At 41.7% G+C, this 21298-nt stretch overlaps 1 protein-coding gene across 5 annotated transcripts in view; it reads right to left on the minus strand.

Moving 5' to 3' along the window:
• smtnb (smoothelin b) overlaps positions 1-21298 on the minus strand; it is a 49263-nt gene that overhangs the window by 15115 nt on the left and 12850 nt on the right. For all 5 annotated transcript variants that reach the window (XM_055049329.1, XM_055049332.1, XM_055049331.1 and 2 more), the window contains exons 2-10: positions 18932-19089; positions 17348-17426; positions 17180-17258; positions 16215-16294; positions 11309-11393; positions 6191-6876; positions 4867-4918; positions 2553-3146; positions 516-589 (exon numbers count right to left, since the gene is read on the minus strand). In XM_055049329.1, the coding sequence (XP_054905304.1) occupies positions 516-589; positions 2553-3146; positions 4867-4918; positions 6191-6876; positions 11309-11393; positions 16215-16294; positions 17180-17258; positions 17348-17426; positions 18932-19089 (1887 nt within the window). The remainder of the gene's footprint in view (positions 1-515; positions 590-2552; positions 3147-4866; positions 4919-6190; positions 6877-11308; positions 11394-16214; positions 16295-17179; positions 17259-17347; positions 17427-18931; positions 19090-21298) is intronic.

Here is a 21298-nt window from a genome sequence, read left to right on the forward strand (position 1 = left end):
AGGGGATTTGTTTGCACTTTCTGCTAATTCTCATAGCAGATGTCTTCCAGCTAATTGGAACATGTGCAAGAGATGCTTCTCTGAGAAACAAAGCAAGTGATGAACTCGGGTCAACTTGTGCTTTAAGGCTGCTGCAGCGTAAACTCCACGGACGGATACAGACAGGTGTGATTTAGGGGAAATGGTTGCTAGATAAAACCCTGCAGAGGGAAAAGCAAGAACACCTCCCTTCTCCCCTCTGTCTTCTTCACATACCATACAAGGACAGACATGACTGGTGGCCCTTCTCTATGTTTGATAAACACTGTTCTTGTCTGCTCTACCTCCTTTCTCCTCACTCTGTTCTGTTCTCCTGCCTCCGCTGGAGGACCTTCCCAGACCTTTAGAGGTGATTTCTAAGCGTGAGTTGTGGCTGAAACGCCAGAGGACGCACACAGAGTTCAAATTTAGATAATCTGGGAACGTTGGCTTCCGAGAATTTTTGGCAACGCTTTCATGAAACAAAAATATCCTACCTTGATGGAGGAACCGCTGGAGAAGGCAGACGAGGAGATCTTGAACGGCGCTGCTCTTAGGCCAAGGGTCAGCTCTGAAAGGCATGCACAAAACAGGAACTTAAACATATATAACTTTGGAGTTGTTTAAACACTGAAGATCTGTGCAGGATTTTCCACTCTGCTGGTGTGACTCAGTCAGCTGCTGAAGTTTTCAGAGTAAACATTCATCCAAAAAAAAAGGGCGAAGACACAGATTTTTTAGCCTGAAGAGTTTTCCTCATTAGGCTCCCGGAGCACGCGTTTGAGTTTCCTTGGGATTCATTGCTTCCCTCATCCAAACACACACACACACACACGGAAGAGCTTGATCACAAACCGCAGGAGTGATGCACCTCAGCATGACGCACAGCACATTCACAAGCTTTTACAGGGCCTTTGAGGTAAACCTGAAACGCAGTTGCAAACTGCCTTCACTCAAACAGAGACAGGCGGATTCCAAAAAAGGAGCTTTAAAACTATTAAAGTAAATTGGGCTGAAAAACAGCTCATAAGGAAGCCCCTGCAGGGCCCAGAGCGCATCATCTGGGAGGGAGACGAGGAGAAGGATGAGACAAAGAGCTTTCGGGTTGCACAGGTTCTGCTTTCATTTTAAACAAACTGTTTAGGTTGAGGATTACGGTTGCTGACAATCTGAGAAACGTCAGACGCTTTCAATGGGCTCAGAGATAACTAAACTGTCTTTAAGTCACTTTTTAAAGTAAGAGATCTTGATGGTTCATAAAATGTAATAACATATTTGAAGCTAAATTAGATTTTTGTTAGTTTTTACACCTTTTAATCAAAGTAGATCAATTTCACAAACGTACACAGACAAGTTGGGCTCAATACTTCAAGATACATTCCTAAACATAATCATTTCCATTTCAGCATTAATGTTGTTATAAAATTGTGTGTCAGTTTTTTTCTCTTGCCATGTCACTATTTTTATAAAATAAAAATAAAAAAAGCTGAACAAAATCACAAAAACTCACATTTGTGATATTATGCTTGAATATTCTGATGACAAATATGCAACAGCCCTACATTTTCTTTAATCTTCTCCTCGTATCTCCATCACCTCTGTTAGCTTATGGAGTCTCCAAAGTCTTCATTAATTTATGTACCTCCATACATCCAACTAGTCAAATACTAAAGCACCGTTTCTAGAAAACGTCCTGTGGCAGACAGCTTCTCCACAAAACAACCAAACCTGCAACAAGAGAAAATAAGGCAGGAAAATATCCAACATCCTCTTACAATGAATTATCTAAAATTGTAATAATGTTTGAAATATTAAATAAATCAGCTGGAATATTAAAAGTTTTTAGGTGAAAAAGTGGGACAGAAAAAATAGGCACTTAAAATTACAATTACTTTACTCCTTTTAGAATTACACAATGTCGCAACTGTGATGGTTAGACTTTTACTCAAAACAATTTACATTAGATCTGAGCATTGAGGTCAAATACATAATCAATATTCAGGGCATAAATGCATAAAACTTGAAATTTTTCTATCCAGTCAAATGAAGCATTCATGCAATTTTTTATGACGGCAACGCTGATATACTGTGCAACTTTCACCTCTTGCTAGGCAAATTCATAAAGACAGAAGATGTAACAGGAACATTTTTCCCATTATAGTTAAAATTCTGAAGAATTACAGACAGCCTGTCTAGTTTTAGATAAATATGTACTGAACAACACAAAGTAGCGCTCTGTGTGGGAAGACAAGATTGTTCATTCTTCCTGCAACAATAAAACCATTGAGTTTCAGCTCAGAGGGTTTGTTGTTTCTACATTTGTTTGAAATCTGCTCTCTGCTGTTGATCAGTGACCTCACCGCCCCCCATCAGAGCTCAGAAACATGCCCACTCTGTAACAAATGCTCCTCAGTCTCTGCTTATTATTGCATGTTTTGCTTGTTAAATCTCACAAAAATCTCAGTTTGTGTCAACTGACCAGGATTCCAGCTACTCTACCAGAAATTGAAAGTGTTTTTCCACACAGCTGTTACCTGGCCTCTGTCCCAGAGTGGTGATGCGCGGCGTCATGCTGGTGATGGGCATCATGTTGCCTCTCTGCGTTGACGAGGACGATGATGATGATGAGGATGAGGTGGTGCGGCCATCCTTGATCTCAATCGTGAGGAAAGTCTTCATGTCGGGGTCTTCCTCTCCCTCAGGGACCTGCGTCTCAGCTGCTCTCCCTGGGGTCCGCTCTTCCTCTGGCTCAGCCGAGGTAGGCATATCTTTTTCAAGCCTCGTCCCGCCCAGGGAGCCCTGCGATTGGCCGGTTGAAGACAGAGGTCTGTCGGCCACTCCTTTGAGGGGCTGAGGTGCAGCTGGGCTCTGAGACGCAGCGGTGTTGGACACTGAGCCTACACGTGGCCTGGCTGGCGCGTCTCCAGACGTGCCGGGGGATGCTGATGTTTGTGCGAACAGCCCTGCAGCTCTGGAGAGATTCGTCAGGCCAGAGATGGTCTCGTTTCTCAGAGGGGTCTTCTTCAGCGCGGGGGGATTTTGGCTGGCTTCTGTGAACTTGCGCATTCTGTCTCGAACAGAGTTGGTGCGGCCGAGCTGCTCCAATGTAAAGTCTTTCTTTTCAGGTGCTGCAAAAAAAAGAAACTGATCTTAGAGAATAACAATGAAATGCAGAGAAGGAAGGACTACATTAGTCCTAATGATTTCTTATACCTTTTACAATAACTGTATTGTAATTTATTTTGTGAGTGTAGTCAAGTCATTTTAATTTCGTTTTGTTTTGTTTTTTTCTTTTTAGCAAAACAAATGACTCATTGTCCAGGGACAACAAATGAAAAATAGCCTTTTTTGGGGGGCATTTTCTGAGGCAATATTAACTAATGTGCATTGTTTTAACAGTTCAAATTTTACATCATCAAAGGCACTTTCACTACATCCAGGTTCAAAGTTTGGACAGTTTATTTATTTTGATCACTTCATCATAAAGCCTAAAAGCCCCAACAGATCCCATCATTCCTTTGCTCCTTTTTGGGTTGTTTTTCCAACTCCTTTGACTTTATTTTGCTGCAAAGTAATATATAGTCTTAAATAGACAAAAAGGGAACAACCACTGTTGTCGAGGTCAGACTTTTACAAGTGTAAAATTCCCTAAAATAACTTCAGACTTTCAGGTCACGCTTATTGTGATCTGCTTTAATTTTCTGAATCATGTTTGTTATGCGTGTGCTTAAAACAGGAAGAACCCAAACTGCACATAAAACCCAATCAGCTACAGCTCAACTACTCATGAAACCAGCAGAGTTGCGTGACGAGTTTTTATTTGCCTTTGAGTGGGAAAAACTCCAAAATAAAAAAACTGATGGCTGAAAATGCCAGGCTTCATCTCCGGTTGTAATCTGGGAAATTGTTTTAAAACCAGAGAAATCCACAAGAAATCTTCTGGATTTGGATTATTTTCATCTGGGCTGGATATGACTGATGGTCCGGTTGGTCAGAAAAGTACAAATTTGTATATAGTTTCTTATATATACACAATCAATGTTCAAGGTTGTGCTGAGAACAACACTTTTCAGTGTGGACGCTGTTACTGAGTGAAGATTTCCTAATTCTGGATACTTTAAGGATCAATGAGGAGTTTCAGATGGAGAGAGGAAGTACAGATTAGCTTTCTATAAAACTATATCTTTTTAAAGGTTTTTTGGGATTAGTGGCTTTTATTCATTAGAAGCTGGACAGGAAGTGGGGTAGAGAGGGAAGAGGACTGTAGCCTCACCATAAGCTGCCCGCTGCTCTACTAATGAACCACAAGATGCCCCAACAAAAAGTATTTTAAAAAGAAATTTCAAGACTTATCTACAGTTCACAGACTCAGAAAGGAAAAAGAGAACAAAACTTCACGCCAATAACAGGAAGGCAGTAACGTTTCTCTGTTTTATCCTTTTAAGCTTTTAGGCTAATATTTATTTTAAGCTAGCGTAAACTGAAACAGCACTTTACTAACATAGGCTGGAGAGGAAACAAAAACCATGAGGGTTTAATCAGTGATCAATAAACTGCAATAATCTACAAGTACTAAATTTTCTCTTGTAAGTTTTGCAGAACATATGAGTGTTGCACATTAGCCCTGTTCGCATTTAGAACAGAAATATTTTTTCTACTATTGTTGCAGTTTTTATTTTGATTTTTTATGATGATTTCAAAGCCCTTCACTTTCAGATTTGTGAACCAGACAGCAACGACCACACCTGATGGCATAAAAGAAACTGATTTAAATTCCCAACATGATGCGTTTCCAGAGAAAATATGATCCTGCTGGATGTTGAGTGTTGAGCTGAACTGGAGTCTTACCAGTTTCCTTGGTCTTTCCATGACTAAATGTCAGATTTTCATTGGCTGCTATCTAAAAAGGAAGAAAGACAAACAAAGATGCATGACAATCAGAGAGAGGAAGCAACAGAGATTAAAGGTCAATGTGCTCTGTAACCACAGAGCGCCAACATCAAGCTGCAGTGCAGGAACTGGAATCTGCATATTGGGGCATATACACGCACACACACAAACACACACAAACACATGATGCTAGATTCAGCACCAGCTGCTTTGGTTTCATTGTGTAACATTCATACTTGGTGTCGATATGGGCCTCTGTTCTTTTCCTGGCACGGCAGCCACAGCTGGAGCCTGTGGTGTTTACATTACTCTCAGGAGACTGGCTCCACATCGGCCCATTTTAGAGCGAACAATAAAAGAAATCCGGGGCCGGCTTTGGGTGAATGTGTTTAGAGAAATGACACGATGCCTCCAACACGATGGGAAATGTTCCTCAACAGCAACCAGTCGGCACAGAAACAGAAACTCAGACTGTTTTTGTTTTCCAAGAGCTCCAGGACGAAGAACGAGAGAAAAATATTCCTGACAGCAGGTGGGGCGGACATGTCGCAGAGCTGAAGCAGAGACAGTCAGGTGCACCGTTTGTTTGTGTAACCAAGTAACAAAAACCAAACAGCATCCACCAGAAGCTCGGCTTGTTGAGTTTTTGGATGTCGACAGGATGCTGAAGAATAGGGACTTGGAGTTTATCATGTATGATTAAATGGAGACCTGGGAAGGTAAATGATCCTGGAGGTTAATGTACAGCTTAGCGCCACCTTCTGGTGGAATATTTGCTAATTCTTTACCTAATTATTGATTGTTTATTACAAGCATAAATGAACTTTCAGATGATATTGTGATTTTTTTTAGATGCAGCTGTGGAGCATGCATGCTACTGCAATAGTAAATGTTTATACCTAAGATTTGTGAAGATGTACTAAGGCATCGAGAAAGTTCATATGAGAGCATGAAGCGCCTGACTTCATGTCTATTATGCATTTTCTTTCAGTTCTGGGTGATTTTGTTTCATTTCTTTGTCATCTTGCACAATGGAATCCCTCGACTAATGATTTGATTAAACAAATAAAGAACAATGACTCCTCTAGTGCAGGATTTTAAGATTCCATTCCTTCTGCTTAGGCCACAACTTGGCCTCTCCTTCAGTTTTAAGTCAGCTTATTTGCTTAGCAGCAGTACTCTGACACCTAGTGGTTTTCTGAGGGCCCACGTTGGATATTTTACCTTTAATATGCCTGAATAACTTTCAAATATTTAAGAACAAGTTGATTTATACACTAACCTTTTGAATCTTGAAGCTCAACTTTCCCTGAGCATGCCCATTAAGAAGCCCGTTTTCAGGATCTCTTCGAGATAAAACGGCCCCATCTGGTTGGTCATGGTTGCTCTGAGTCTGAATGTTGGCTGGACTTGTTTCAGATTCTGAGTCAGTGCTGCTAACAGAACCACTCACTGGACTCTCTACATCCTCTGTTGGAGCTGTGACCTCAGAGGACAAATTCATGCTGAGGTTGGAGGTCACAGAGTCCATCCGTTTTATAGATAATGCGCCCATGCCGTCTTTGTTCCCGGACCCCAGACGGGGTCTGACACATGAATCCAAGACATCCGATCCCAGCCTCTGTCTGGCAGACGACAGAGAGCTGATGCTGCGCTCCGAAGCAGCGGAGTCGAGGCGACCGCGCTGCGATGAACTCTGGCTCCTGTCTGAGGCTCCAGAGTCCAGCCGGGATCGCTGGTTCGAACCCAGACTCTTCTCCGAGTCAACAGAGTCCTGATTGGACATGGAGTGCACAGAAGTCCCACTTCGGTCTGAAGCCGTGGAGTTCGACCTGGTCCGGTTGGACAGTAGCGAGTCAGACTCTGGGGTCATAGCTTCTCGCTGAGGTTGGATCAACATAGACCCAGAAGTGTCATCTTTTACCAAATGGTCAAGAACCAAAACCATGCCTGAGTCTGAGTCTTTGCCTGAAATGATAAGACAAAAAGATTAAAATTAGACAAATCTGCAAATTTTCTCTTACAGGTCAAAGGCTGGAAAATACCAAGTCATCGTACATTTTTTTTTACATCATATATCAACATGTTTTTGTATGTAGTGCTTAGAAAATTGAAGTTTTATGGCAATACACATTTTGCTTTAATGAGTGTGTTTTCCCCTAACAATTCACCCTTTACAATGACAGAGTGTTTTGCAGCTCAGTGTCTGCCTTTATTGTGCCACCTGGAGCTCAGATGTCAAGCCCCATTTATTTATATACAACATGTGCTATGTTTTATATAAAACATCATCAAGTTGAGCACAAAGAGTCGCTGAAAAACTAGTTAATAATTTCAGTGCTCAAAACAAGGCATTGGTTTTATGACGAAGAAGAACCTTTTCTGCAAATTTTTGTCCAGAAACAATTCAAACCCGATGACGGATTATCAAACGGTAATATATGCAAATGGAAATGAACATGCTAATTATGGTCTAGCATTAAAATGCAGCCAGCTTGATGGACACAACTGTCGAGCCGTGATGTTGACGTTACTGTAGGAGAGTCACTTTTGAACTAAAGCTCCTGTTCAGAGAGACATCAGTTTAGTAAATGAAGGTGACACATGGAGTCTGAAGCGGATGTAGAGTTTTCCTGTCCCTCAGTTCCTGATTGACGTCTGGGGAAAAAAACCAAAACATCTTACGACCATAGTCTGAGAGAAACAAGAAACTGGAGAAAAAGTGGAAGCAAAAATGAGTAGAGATAAGCGTTTCCCTTCTCTGTCTCCTTCTCTGATCAGGAAACCACACTCCAAACAGAAGTGCCCACATCCTCCCCTTGTGATGGTTTCTACCTCCAAAACTCTGCAGTATGCTACATCCTGGGATACTTGCGGCCGTTCATCTGCCACAGATGGAGAAACCATACTGTTTCCTTCTTCTCATGTGTAAAAATTCACTTCTGAATGACCTTCGTTTGGCCCAGACTGGGGTTCTCTGCCTGTGCCTGCCTTTAATTCAGAAAAGCTGAATCAAAGAAGGACTCTGGCAGGAGGCAGCAGCTCTCTTTATGATCTTTCTGTCCAAACTTCAGGTCTGACTGGAGCTTTTTTCCAGCAAAGCCCTTTACCTGCCTCTTGCTGCACATTGCTGGTCAGCTGACTGAAAAATAAAACCACAACATTTCCCCCTGACATTTTTCCTGTCACATGAAGAATTACTCATAAAAAATGATGAAATATCACAGATACTCCTACTACATTCTTGCCTTCGTCATAAAAATAATAAATACCAAAGATAAAAATAATAAATACCAAAGATAAAAATAATAAATACCAAAGATTCATTTGACTGTGATTACCGATTTAAAAAAATACAGCAAATGGATTCAGATTTTTATTAGATTTTTTTAAATTACACAAAAGGAATTGTTTTCTAACTCATTGAAATAATCTGTGTTATTTATTAACTCCACTGCAACCCCAAAAACCAAAGTTGCCTTGTAGGATGCATTGCTCATCTTCTAACAAACAAGAAATAAAATTTTCAAACTGCAGTTGTATAATTAAAATCTGATATTATTTAACAAGATCTGAATAGAAAATGTGATTATGGTACACGATTAGTACAACATTTGCTTCCATGACGAGAAGATAATGAAACCCAATTATGACCAACGTGAGAGCCGGAGCACGTTGCCTCTTCAACAAACCCTCACGTTATTGTTCATGAGTTAAACTCTGGGAAGATGTCATTTCAGTTCTTATACATTTTCTGGGAAAAACCCCATGGCTGCATAATGAAAGGCTTTTTATGTATGAAAATAGCAACAAAGGCTGCAGTTTTTTTTTTTGTTTCTTTTTTGCCAGCAAGCAAAAATACAGCAGAAACAAAGAACAACTAGGAGTTATTTCTGGTGCCTTTGGGGTGAACATCTGACCCGAGAATCCATGTTATGGAGAGGTCAACACGAGTGCTTTGTGTGTTTATTCTTCGCTCAACGGCTCAGGACAATCGCTAATAATATTCAAACTAAACTTGATAAGCCATTTCATTTATGAAACAAGATTCTCGTCAAGCCTTCAACGCTTTCCAGAAATGTTGAGGCAAAGATTTTGTCAGCTGCAAATTGTGCATCCAACTAAAAATAAACCGTTTTGATGATTTGTAAGAGCTGGGTCCATTTCTGAAAATCTGTGTTCATTGTCACAGTGAAGACAGGCTGTGTTGGCTGCTGCATGCATCTGATCTGTGAACCTCAAACTATCAACAAATCCTGTCAAAAAAAATGAGCAAGTTCAGACTAATTTTAGCAAGTCATCTATTAAACAAAGGTTACCTTTCAATAAAAGAACAGTTTGATTGAAAAAGATGAGACCATAGCTTGTTATGAATTTGGCATCACTTGATGTTCCACAGTGAGTTATTTAAAGCAGAACAAAAGCTTCTAAACGTGTGCGCATTGTGGCCCAACCTCTGTCCCCTCGCTGCGTTTCTGTGTGAAACTGTAATAAGTGTGTTTCAGTTTCTTTTGGGATCATAAAATGCAAGGTCAAGTCCACTGAGAGTCTGAAAACATTTCATTTCCTAAATCATAGACTTACACGGAGGAGTTTCTGCTGGAGTCCAGTGCAGCTGGACATTTGCTGCTTTAAGGAAAGAGTGTAAATAAACGCTTTTTTTTTTAGGTCAGGAAGGAAGCTGTGTATTTCAAAACAGAAAAAAGATTGTCTTTTTGCCACTTTCACTCCAACAGTTCAACAGCTTCAGTCCCACCCTGACCACAGTCCATTGATTTTGTTGACATGTCCCTTTAAGTATACCTTCTCCCTTTGCTTTTCTAGGGTGGTCATCTCCGGCTGATCCTCGTTTCACCCCGACTTAAATTGTACGGTACGGATAAATCGAGAACACGAGGGAGTTTTTCTGCCACGTCGGGACAGCCCGTGTTTTGTTGTGGTATTGGATTTATTTAGCAGAGGTGTGGCTGTTGGGTTTTCTCCGTGTTCCTCCCCATAACCCCACACCACCAAGCCCTGGTCACTGTGAAGGACAAAGCCCCGCCCAGACCAGACCACACAGAAAGACATTTATTACGACCTTCGCCCTGAGCAGAAGCTTAGATAAACAACAGAAATATATTTAGAGGATGAAATGCATCTCCTCTGGCCACTAAAGAGAAATGTCTAAACATATTAAACTGTTTCATTGCTTGTAAACAACAGATCATTGTTGCTTTACATTAATATCTATGTAGATTCAACAATTCGGCTGAACGAAATGCATTCATCCCTCTCTGAAAGTACGCATTCATCTCACTTCATGTCAGTGGATGTGAGGACTAACAGCTTAATGAATTTACTACAAGCCCATGCTTCAAAAATCAGACTGTGACGAACTCTAAACACTTAATAAAGTCAGATGAATAAGCTTAATGTGCCTAAACCAATACGACCTCCTGACCTGCAGAAGAACGGCTCCTTCAGCAAAGAGGAAAAACCTTCTACAGGTTCGCGGAACAAAGGCGGTCAGTGTGGATTTACTGTTTCAACAGATTTTTACCCACAGTTGACCTTCAGGTGGATGTTTGCAGTTTATACACTTCGCTTCTTGTACTTCTCCAATGCCCAGAGTGTAATATGTAAATATGATGGAAGCGTGGCGGCAAGGGCGATAATCAGCACACAGAGGAAAAGCTGCTTTCTCCTATACTAAAACACTTTAAGCTGAGCAGCAGCGCTGGGAAGAAAACGCTTGTAATAGAGAAAAGATTGAGCTAGCAAATAACTTTAAAATAAAGAATAAAATCAAAATGTTTGGTGTTATCCAATTTTCACCAACAATTAAATATTCTGCTTATGTGGTGCAGCGCTATTTAAATGCCACTTGCAGCTCAAAATCAGAAGCTCAGAGATTTCACAAACAAGGGATGTGAAAACTGGTGGTAAAATCTTCAACTGGTGGACCTTTGACCATTTGGGATTGAACATGTCAACAATCCAGCCAAATTTGCAGTTCTGTAATTCTGCCACACTTTGCACTATCTGAAAGATTCCAACTGTTTCTGAAAGGAGAGATGTTGCGCTTTCCAGCCAATCTTGGGTTATTACGGTAATTTCACCCCACAGTGGCACTCTTTCACTAGACGGTGAACTGCAAAAATAACTTGTTACGTATTGAACGTTTCAGTTCTTAGGAATAAATTGCAAATGTATTTACTGACAGGAAATTTAAAGAACTGCAATTAAAATAAGCAAATATATCCAGGCGGAAATATGATTCAGACAACAAAAACCCATAGACAAGAGAATCTTTTGAAAATAAAATCTTACTTTCATACATTTTTTTTAAATAAACATGATATTTTTAAAATGGGTTTTAGTATTTTTGAGCAGATCGATTTAAAATTTGCAGCCCTACCTTTCCTCTCCTCTCTGTTGTGTTGCGCCTGCTGGGTGTGTAACTTCTGGATCGGGCCACGGAGATCAGAGCGACTCTCTGACTCCTGTGAAAAAAAAACAAAAGAAAATCTTCACTACAGCTGTGAAAGCATCATTCTTCTTTGCTCTTTTATTTTCAGAAACTTATTGCATGCACCACTTTCACAATGCAAACCCACATCAGTTTGAATATTTTTCTATATATATATTTTTTGCTGCAATTAATGGTCAAAAGCTTTACAATTAGAGGGCAGCACTGCATCCAGCATGACTGTAACAAAATGCTGCAGCTTTCTGACTTTCCACTGGCGAGAGGCAGCAGTGACTTAGCATATGGAAAAGACATGTGTAAGGTGTGGAAGAGGAAAGCTGCTGACAGGACTGTCTGACCTCCAGCTCCTCCTCGGGAGAATCAGCTGCACAAACACAAGAAACACGTGCATACACACTTCCACATGCACTTACATTCTTAAATCATAATGACACACATTGGCATGCAGACACCAAGATAACTTACTAAATTAATGAACAAAAAGTTTCGGTGCATCCTGACCTCAAAATCTACTTCTTACACCATAAGTGAGGTGTAAGACTAAATTATTGTAACATTTTTTGTAATGTGGATGACATAAACTCTTATTTAAGGGTGTGTAAGTAAAAAGGGGTGCAGTGCATAGTTATGCCAACCACTTCAGATTATCATTTGTTCAAAGCAAAAAAAAAAACATGAAGAACCTTTTATTTATACTGTACTTTGTGTTAAAAGGAATGCAAATAAGGCGAGTTACTTCTGCAACATTTTGCTTGAGTTTTCAAGTTGAAATCAGAGTTCAGTCCTCAGAAAATTGAAAACCAAAGAGCATAAAAGATGATATAAAGTAGTTTCTCTATAAAAACCCAGACTTCATTCTGGTGAGCCAAATCATGTCCTTGACCTCCTCAGACTCTAGTAAGGTCAGAGACCACAGTGGGAAGCAGTAATCTAGCTGAACTCTCCCTTAATGAGCCCTTAAAGTGTTTGATGAGTTTAGAGGACAAACAACAACAGAGAGAAAGTGAAATAATTCAAGATGACTAACAAAGGCCACTGTTCTCCACAATAAAGCATTCAATCAAGGACTCACGTGGGGTTGGGGGGGTGACTGCCCCTAAGCCACCAACTCAATTGAAGAGTGTGAAACCCCCCTCACCCCCCCCGCCACTCTGCCCTGATTCCACCAGCGGTCAGACAGCCGTCTTTTCAAAGCTCCCAGTAAAACCACAAGGAACGGGTTTCTCACAGACGGTGGGGCAGGGTGAAAAAAGATAGACTGGAAATAAAAACAAAGTGCAGACCTGTTGCCAGCCACCATGCTGTCATTAGCGGCTTCCCTCCGGCACCGAAGGCCAGGACCCGACTGAGCTGCACCGACGCAGACCCACAATGCAACAAACCGCCCTGGCCCCCGTCTCAGCTCGCCCCGGGTCTGTTTGTGTCAAACTCAAACAAACAAAAAAAAAACAACAACCGTCCCTTCTGGTCACCGCAGGAAGGCGTGGGACATGAGAGTCCTCTGAGGTCGGCAAAAAAGAAGAAGAAAAAAAAAGAAATAGTAAAAAAGACAGAGAGGAACACGCCTCCTTCAGCAGCCGGTGGAGGAAGCGGAGATCAGCTGCAATTTTCCATGAGACCCAAACGAGCTCACGGCAGTCGAGGGGTCCTCTGTGCGTTCACGTGGAGAAATATAGGAACCTGCCAGCTCACTTTCCATTACTGCAGCTGGACGAACCGCACACTTGGCTCGTCTCCAGTGACTTCACTACAGTGGCAATCATCTGAGGAAACCACCACAAGTCCTCAGCTCAGTCTCACTACAACTCACTGCATACCAGCATGATCCACCTTTGGGATATTTTCCCCTTTTATCAAATTTCTTTTCTGTTCTCATCTCCAACCACAACTAAATCCCTCGCTATTGCAAGCACCGGATTTGGTTTCAAAGAATTAAGCTCCCGTTTCTTCAGGTCTCTTCTTGCAAAATCCTTACAGGGCAGACAAGAATAAGCAAGACCGTCTGGAACCAAACAGCTGCCTACCTGGACTCACCTACACAGCAGGTGGACCGCATCAAGTTTCAGATGAAATACAGTAAATATATGTATATATTAAAAAATATATTTTCCCCCTGCAACCTCTACTCAGTGTCAATCTGATCCTATAATGAATTTCAAGCTGTAAATAATTGATGTAGTGATGAGTATTTAACCTGTTGCTAGATAGATCTGTATGTACTGACCTGAAATGTAAACACAGAGCCAGGCACGTCCAACTTTCCAATCAGATAGCAGCAGCCTCAGACTGATTAAGGAAAGCCTTCCTGATTAGGCTTCAGAGGAGGAACCAGAAAGGTCCAGAAAGTCAGGCGAGCATTTGATCTGGAGAGCCGGTCCAGCTGGAAGAAAATCTGAGTCACCTTTACCTCCTTTTCCTCAGACCTACTGCCCCAGTTCCAGTCTCTCAGCAGTAACCTGTTTGGAGTCAGGATGTCCGCTGCTCTGCCGCTCTGCTCCCTCCGCCACATCACACACACACACTCACGCAACCACAAACACACACAATACCAACAAGCCACTCCCTTGACTTCCCCTCCCTCCCAAGCTGTCTCCTTAGGGAAGTGACCCCCACCACACTCACACACACATTACATCTTTCAGTCTTCACAAGGACTTGTATTTGCTTTTATTCATTCATTTCTTTATCTTTACCCTAAACATTACCACTACATCCCTAACCATGGGGCAACACTTCTTCTTATGGGGCTTTAAGAGCAGTGAGTCCTCACAAAAAAAAAAGGGGCCTTGCAAGGTGAGAACTGGAAAAACACACACACACACACACACACACACACACACACACACACACACACACACACACACACACACACACACACACACACACACACACACACACACACACACACACACACACACACACACACACACACACACACACCTCCCCTACAGGTTAGAGCTGCCTGGATGACACATTAACTTCTGACACTCTGCCTTTGCTTAAACCTCCTCCTTTCTATAATCTTTAATTTTTCATAGAAATCAACTTCACCTTGATAACTTTATGTTTGTGGATTTCCATAACAACACAATAAACTTTATATTGAAACAAAATTCTCTTTGCCATATAAACAACTTTTTTAAAAGCTAATGAAATAAAAAGAAGTTTTGACTTTATCTAATGTATCCTTGCATGTCATCAATAACCAGCTAAATAAAAAATAAATGGTGATAAACTAGAGATTTAAAAGAAACTTTCCTCTGGTAGCAAAGTGAGAGCCCAGATCAAAGGCAGCCATCACACTGCCTGTGATTGCGTGCGACCGCCTGCCGCCGGGGCGTATCTTGGACCACCATCTTCCGCGAGACAATTGTGAAGAGCTCAAAGAGATTGGCGGCCGTGATGTGAGTGGAGGAGCCCTGCTGCTGCTGGCTGGAGTTATTTTTTCCCCACATCCCAACTCTGGTGAAGACTAAACTGCCAGGGCACAGCTGGAGGCCTGGTCTTCTCAAAGACCAAAGTAAAAAAAAACATCCCACTTATTCATCTCTACAACCGACTCAACTCGCCACCGCTGCCTCCGTTCAGATGTCCGACAGGAAGTGAGGTACAAGAATCAGATGTTAGCGCATCCTGTTAGCTCTGACATCCTGCTATCAGAGGGGGACACACAGACACATCCTGCTATCAGAGGGGGACACACAGACACTGCATTGTTTTTGGCTGCAGAAAACAATGCAGTGAAGCATTTTAGTGCATCACTGTGGTGCCTGTTTTAAAATGAACTAACAGAATTTTGCTAACACGTTGATGCAGGACATATTTTCACCTCAAGTCCTGAAAACTGCAGCAGCCAAAGCAGTTAATGTGGGTTAGGGCTGAACACGACATCAGGTAATCATATAACTACAATATTCTTCAACATTTCACTAATTACATACATTTACATATATAGTCCCAAAAAGACAAGGCCGACTTCAGTAATCAGAGATGCAATGAGGATTTAAGAAACCTTGGTGCATCTACAACTAATTTCTTATAATAAGTTTATAATTAACTTAGCCAACTACTCTCTTAAATGTAACATCAGAACAAATGGCTTCAATTCATTAGAATGGCATTTTGAATTAAGGGTTTTGTGCAAGTATTCACTTTGCCTCATTGAAAACCTTAGTTCTTCCTGAAGTATGTGTAACTTTACTTCACAGAGCTCCCAGGATCAGCAGTCGAGGTCAAATCTAGATCCTTGAAAGAGCCTCAGGTCTTCACATTTCAAAGCTTTGTCATCACAGTGAGAGAAATCTGAAGAAATCCTCTAAAGAAGAATTCAAACAGGTGCAAGATTTTACTTTAAGGTTATGAATGGCTGCACAGTTAAAAACAAGTAAGATCCTGACTGCCAGAGAAAAATGTATGGCCTGGAGTAAACAGCAAAGTCAAGGCGAATGGCATCCTCCTCTTCAACCTCAGCCAGATCTTGCTAGGAGGATTTTTGAAAACAAAACACATTCCTGAGTCCGTGGCGGCTGAGCCATGCGTTTTCTGAGTGTTTGTGCACGCGCCTGCTGCGGCCGCAGCCGTAACTCAAGTGACAATGCCCCTTCTTGTTGTTCCTTGCTGCATTCTTCACTGGGTCCACAGAAAAGAAAAAGAAAAACCCTCAGTGGTCACGGTTGTCATGCAAAACAAACTCTGCCTCCACACTCTGGTCCGCGCTCAGATCATTTCAGTCACTGGAGGCTGACAATGGATCTTCCATGTCTTACCCAACAGATGCGCCTAGATGTCTTTCTCAATTAAACCCTGATTACTTCATTAGCAGCAATGCACTCACCGCAGCTCCCACGATGCTCTGGGGCACAGCACTCTCCGGCTCCAGGCGGCAGACGGAAACTTTGCTCTTCTCCGCAGACTCTGGAAACACACAACGGTAGGACTCAGACAGTTCAAAAGAAACACGTGAGAATGTGTGTAATCTGACTTCGACACCGATGAGATAAGTCGTACTGACATGACCTGACAAGGTGGGAGCTGCTTTGTTTTCCTTTATCTTAAAGTTTGCTCAAGGTTTAAGGCAGAGCGAGGCCCGACAGCTCTAAGCAATGAGAGGAATTGTTCTATCAGGAATCATATGTCATTTACATGCTCATGTAGAACAATGATATGTTTTCCTTGTGTTTAATCTAGCAGGGGGGTAAGAAGAGTTTTACCTTTAGTTTAACGCCCTCGTCAGGTCAAACTCTGTCATCGCTCTACTCCTTGTTAGGCAACAAAACTGATTATGCACACAATAGTTCATCTATATTTTCCAGTGGGATTTAACATTTCAACTTCGATTTAAAAAAATAAAAAACTAATAAAAGAAAAAAGTTCAATTGTTCATGTAGGTTTTGTAAACTGTTCAATGTCAAAATTCCAGGCTTCTGCAGGTTGAAATTTTAAAATTTCCAAGATCTGCTTTAACCAATTTCTGAAGTACAAATACAAAATGTTTACAATTAATCTATTGTTGATATTACTAAATTAATCCCACTTTAAATATTGAAGCTGCAAACTTTTCTATCCATCTTTCATGTGTTCATAAGACTGCTGGAGAGATGGATGACTGGAGGATGGATGGACAGAGAAATGGATTCACAGACAGACGGATAGACAAAAATAAACGATGGATGGACAGGCTGTGGAAAATTCTTTAATTCCAGGTCTTTTTCAGTCCATCGCTGCTTTTAATCCATAAACGGATCATAAGAATTAACCTTCATTGGAAAAAGTTTCCCAGATGAACAAATCTTGGCTCACCTTGCAGCTGCTCATCCCTGACCCGTCGGATCGCCACTCGGATCATCTTCCTCTCCTCGTACTCGGCTGCAGCGCGAAGCTGCAGGACAATAAATGCTCAGTGCATCCATGAGACCAAAATATAGCAACAAAATCGGAATCAACAATCAACTGATTTGTAAATGTCACCATTTTTGTGAGCTCGTCAACGTCCTGGATCGACTGAAGCTTTTGTGAAAGAATGTCCAAGTCGTTGCTGGATTCTGATCTGAAAAAATAAAAAAATAAAGCAGTTCATTTATTATTAAAAGACAGCACAGTTTTTACAGCCTGAAGAAACAAACTCAGAAATGCAAAGTGTGGAAGTTACGAGCGACGACCCAAACTGTGTGCAGTCGTCTGCTGGGCTCGGACTAGTCCATTTCTTTCTGACTCATTTCTCTCTTCCCTCATTATCCTCACTTTTCCCCACCATTCCCTGCTATTGAATAATGCGCTGCTTTCTGGAGTTTAAATATTTCACATTCCACATATGAGAGGTGCGAGAAAATAATAGCTGGATTTTTTTTTTTTTTTTTTTTTTTTTGTGAGCCCACGTGAGAGGATGTGCAACAGCAGGTAGGGTTTCTCCAGCAGCCTCAGAGAGGCACCTCTGTTATTTTTGTAACCTGAGTCCTCTGAGTGCCGACATGAATGGGAATGATTACCTCTGTTAAGAGGGTTTAGTGACGGAAAGGGGGAGGAACAGAAGAAAAAAAACGAAAACAACACGACACTTTCCTCCTGACATCAAATAGTATGAAAGTGGTTCTTGGTCCAAACCACAAGCTGGATCAATAATGTAGACTTGACCTTAAACGATTCAATGATTTCAACCAGCTAGACATTAACTAATCTGCAACTGACTTTCAAAGTGTTATTAAAAGATAAAGAGCAAAGAAGAAAATGGATTAACAATAGACGTCCTCTCAACTTGATAGACTTGTCAACCTGCTTCAAAGAAGAGCGGGAAATATTGCAATGTCCAGATGGGCAATGTAAACAGACTGGTACCTTTAAATAACTGTGTTGCTGTGTTTTTTATTTTCTTCAAGCAGCCGACTTTTATATGCTTGGTATCTATGCTGCAAATCGATGTCAACACCAGAATGGATCAACCGTTTTCAGCTTGAATCACTGAGTTTGACATGGAGGGAGCGATTTTCAGGAACTGACACCATCAAAGTAAGAAAACCTTAAAAGAGTCTTTAAGCCTCTCTTAAGTATTGAGAGGCTTAAAAAGATGTTATCACTGCAAATAAATTTACAGCAGCAGAATTACTCTTTTATTTAAAATTAGAATGCATTTTAAGAAAACCAATATTCACAGTGATGCAGCAACTTTGATGGAAAACCTCTGGGCTGTTTGTTGTTGGATTTGACAGGCAGAAACATGTTAATAGAAAAGATGAAGAGGTAGAGAAGTGTCACAGCTGACTTATCAGTTCATCTACATTCCTCTGTAGCATGACAGCTGCAGGGATCAGTTTACTTATGAGCTGGAAAAACCCTGAGTTGGTCGAAAAAGGGAAATTAATAGAACTGTAAGCAGGGACCTCGTATGTGAGCACTAAATGTGGAAAAAGGAAAAACTTACTACAGCTGAAGTTTTCCATCCCTTGTGAGTTTTTTCCCTAATGGTCGAGGAATTCCACATCTGCATTTGTAATCTTCGGTTTCACCTGGTTTGAGGCATTTCTCATTTGGGATCAATGGCAGTGTGTGTGAACTCACCTGTGCTGGTTCTCCTTGTCCTCCTGCTGATTCAGGCGTGTTGGTCTGAACCTCTTGCTCGCCAGAGCGGCCTCCATGTCCTCGATCTCTCTCCTCCTCAGCTCCCGGATGGCTGAACGGATGAGGCGTCTCTCGTCCAGATCCAGAGTTCCATCCAACTGCAACGAAACGACGAGTATGACAACAGATCCGAGAGCAAAACGGCACCGATAGAGATGGCAAAAATTTGACTTGCAAAAAGTGACAACTTTTCACTTGTGCTGCATATTTGCATGATTAACTTGAGAGACTTTATCAGACATGGAGATGTGACCGGGCACAACTTCAGTCCCTTGCAATAAGTGTCAGTCATCTACCATCAAACCCGTTTACTCTTATACTCTGAAATTAAATACAGTCCAGACAACTGCTTTCAGAAGTCACCCAACTAGTAATTAGTAATCATTGTCCAGGCTGCGAGTGCATTTAGATCTGGACTTTAGCTCAGCTGGCCTGGTAAAAACCAGCCGTTTGCTTCATTCTGATGGTCTAAAGTCTTGGTTATTGAAAAACACTTGTTCCTGGATGAATAAGCTCTGTTGAAGAGATGATTGTTTGTCCTGTAACCAGTGGGTTGTTGGTTCGAATCCCTGCTTTGTGCGTCCCAGTCACTGTGCCTTGGTCAAGAAATTTAACTCAGATTGACGGAGTGTGGCGTAAAGTGCTTTGCAGTCCTCTGACTTGACACATGAAGGCCATGTACCATTTAAAACATCTTAGGTCATTTCTAAAGGACTCAATTTTCTTTATGTGCATCTTAGTTCAATGAGTCAGTATTATTTAAAAAATTGACGGGCAAAGATAGATGACGGATTTTTTTAAACCCCATCAGTCAAGATGATGAACAACAAAAACATCCACAGAAACCTACACAGCTGCCTCAACGTGACTTGATGTCAAGTTTTTGTTGCCGATTGATATGGCCAGTAACAAAAATATATTTACCATCATACAGAAGAAACTGCATTTTTGATTCAAAAAAAGAAAAACTGAAAAAAAGTAAAATGATTTCTGGGCAGTGACTGTAGTTACAGGGTGGTAAATGTGATACCAGCAGAGCAAGCAGCCATGTGCTGTTTCAGCCTTAACTTGCAGGACTTTACTGCAAGACTCCCTGTATGTAATTATTTTTTAGCTTTCAAACTATAAGCACCTTTCAGACTTTTAACCAGATCAGATTCTAGGCTGGAGGCGTGACGCCCTGAATGAACCCGGACTTATTTCTTAGTTAAAGGGCCAGAGTCGAGTTCTGACTCCACTAATGAGACGAGATGGGTCGACGTGGGGAGGGAGCAGAGGATGAGAAGCAGAACCACCGACAGCTGTGCCTCAGCTTTACAAACGCAAGAGTGTTCAGCTCAGAGGGTCAACCTGTCATTCAGGTGTTTTCCTCTGCGATGCCGTCGGCAGACCCCACAGATTCAGCTGTGTGACGCACTGCAAGTATTAGTGAAAATGTCTCCTTTTCACACAGAAGAGGGGTAATTAAGGAGTTTATAAAAGCACACCCGAGGACAGCTGCGCCGCCCCTTGACAAGCTGGATCCTTTCATCTTATCAAGAAAGAAGCAGAGAGTTTGGTGTGGAGGGGGCTCCCTCTGCGGGTCTGCAGCTGGAACCTGTCTGCACACGCAGAGCTGAGGAGCTTTTTATAATATATATATAAAACCTGCAATCAGATGCTCACTTTAAAAAAGCACCCAATGGACCAAGTCAGGACAGAAACCTTTGTTTGCCCAGAGTTACTAAAGGCTGCAGTTGTTGAGCTCACCTCAACATGCTGATCCGCTGAAACGAGAGCCGGCATGCCCCCGACCAGGCCCGAAGCCAGAAGAAGACGAAGAAGAAGAAGAAGAAGAAGAAGAAGAAGAGGAGGAGGAGAAAGAGGGTCGTCTCAGTAACGAAGATGGTCGGCAGTTTTGAGCTCTCGCTGCGGTCTGACAAAATATGCACTGGCTCAGAGAAGCCTTCTTTATATACTGTAATTTGTGGAAATGTAAAGTGCTGAGCTGACGAAAAAGACGGCTGGAGAGTAGAAGACAGAAGGAAACAGAGGAATAAGAGCTTTGAGGATGACAATGTGGGGGCAAAGAACGGAAAAAGGGGAGGAAGCACTTGAGTATGCCTAAAAATGGGCAAATGAAAGCTGGGTGGGAAACGTGCAGGTCATTCCTCACATTCCTGCTGACTCACAAGAAAAAAAAAAAAGGCGGTAATGAGAAGTACTGTAGCAGTCAGAAACTGGTTTCTTTGGTTCCAGTCCAGCAGCGAGATGATATGAGAAGCTAGAAATAACAATGCTTGATAAGGAAGAAGGGAAAGTAATCAG

The sequence above is a fragment of the Poeciliopsis prolifica genome, unplaced genomic scaffold (assembly GCF_027474105.1).
Source record: "Poeciliopsis prolifica strain line A6 unplaced genomic scaffold, Auburn_PproV2 SCAFFOLD028, whole genome shotgun sequence".
NCBI classification, from domain to species: Eukaryota; Metazoa; Chordata; class Actinopteri; order Cyprinodontiformes; family Poeciliidae; genus Poeciliopsis; species Poeciliopsis prolifica.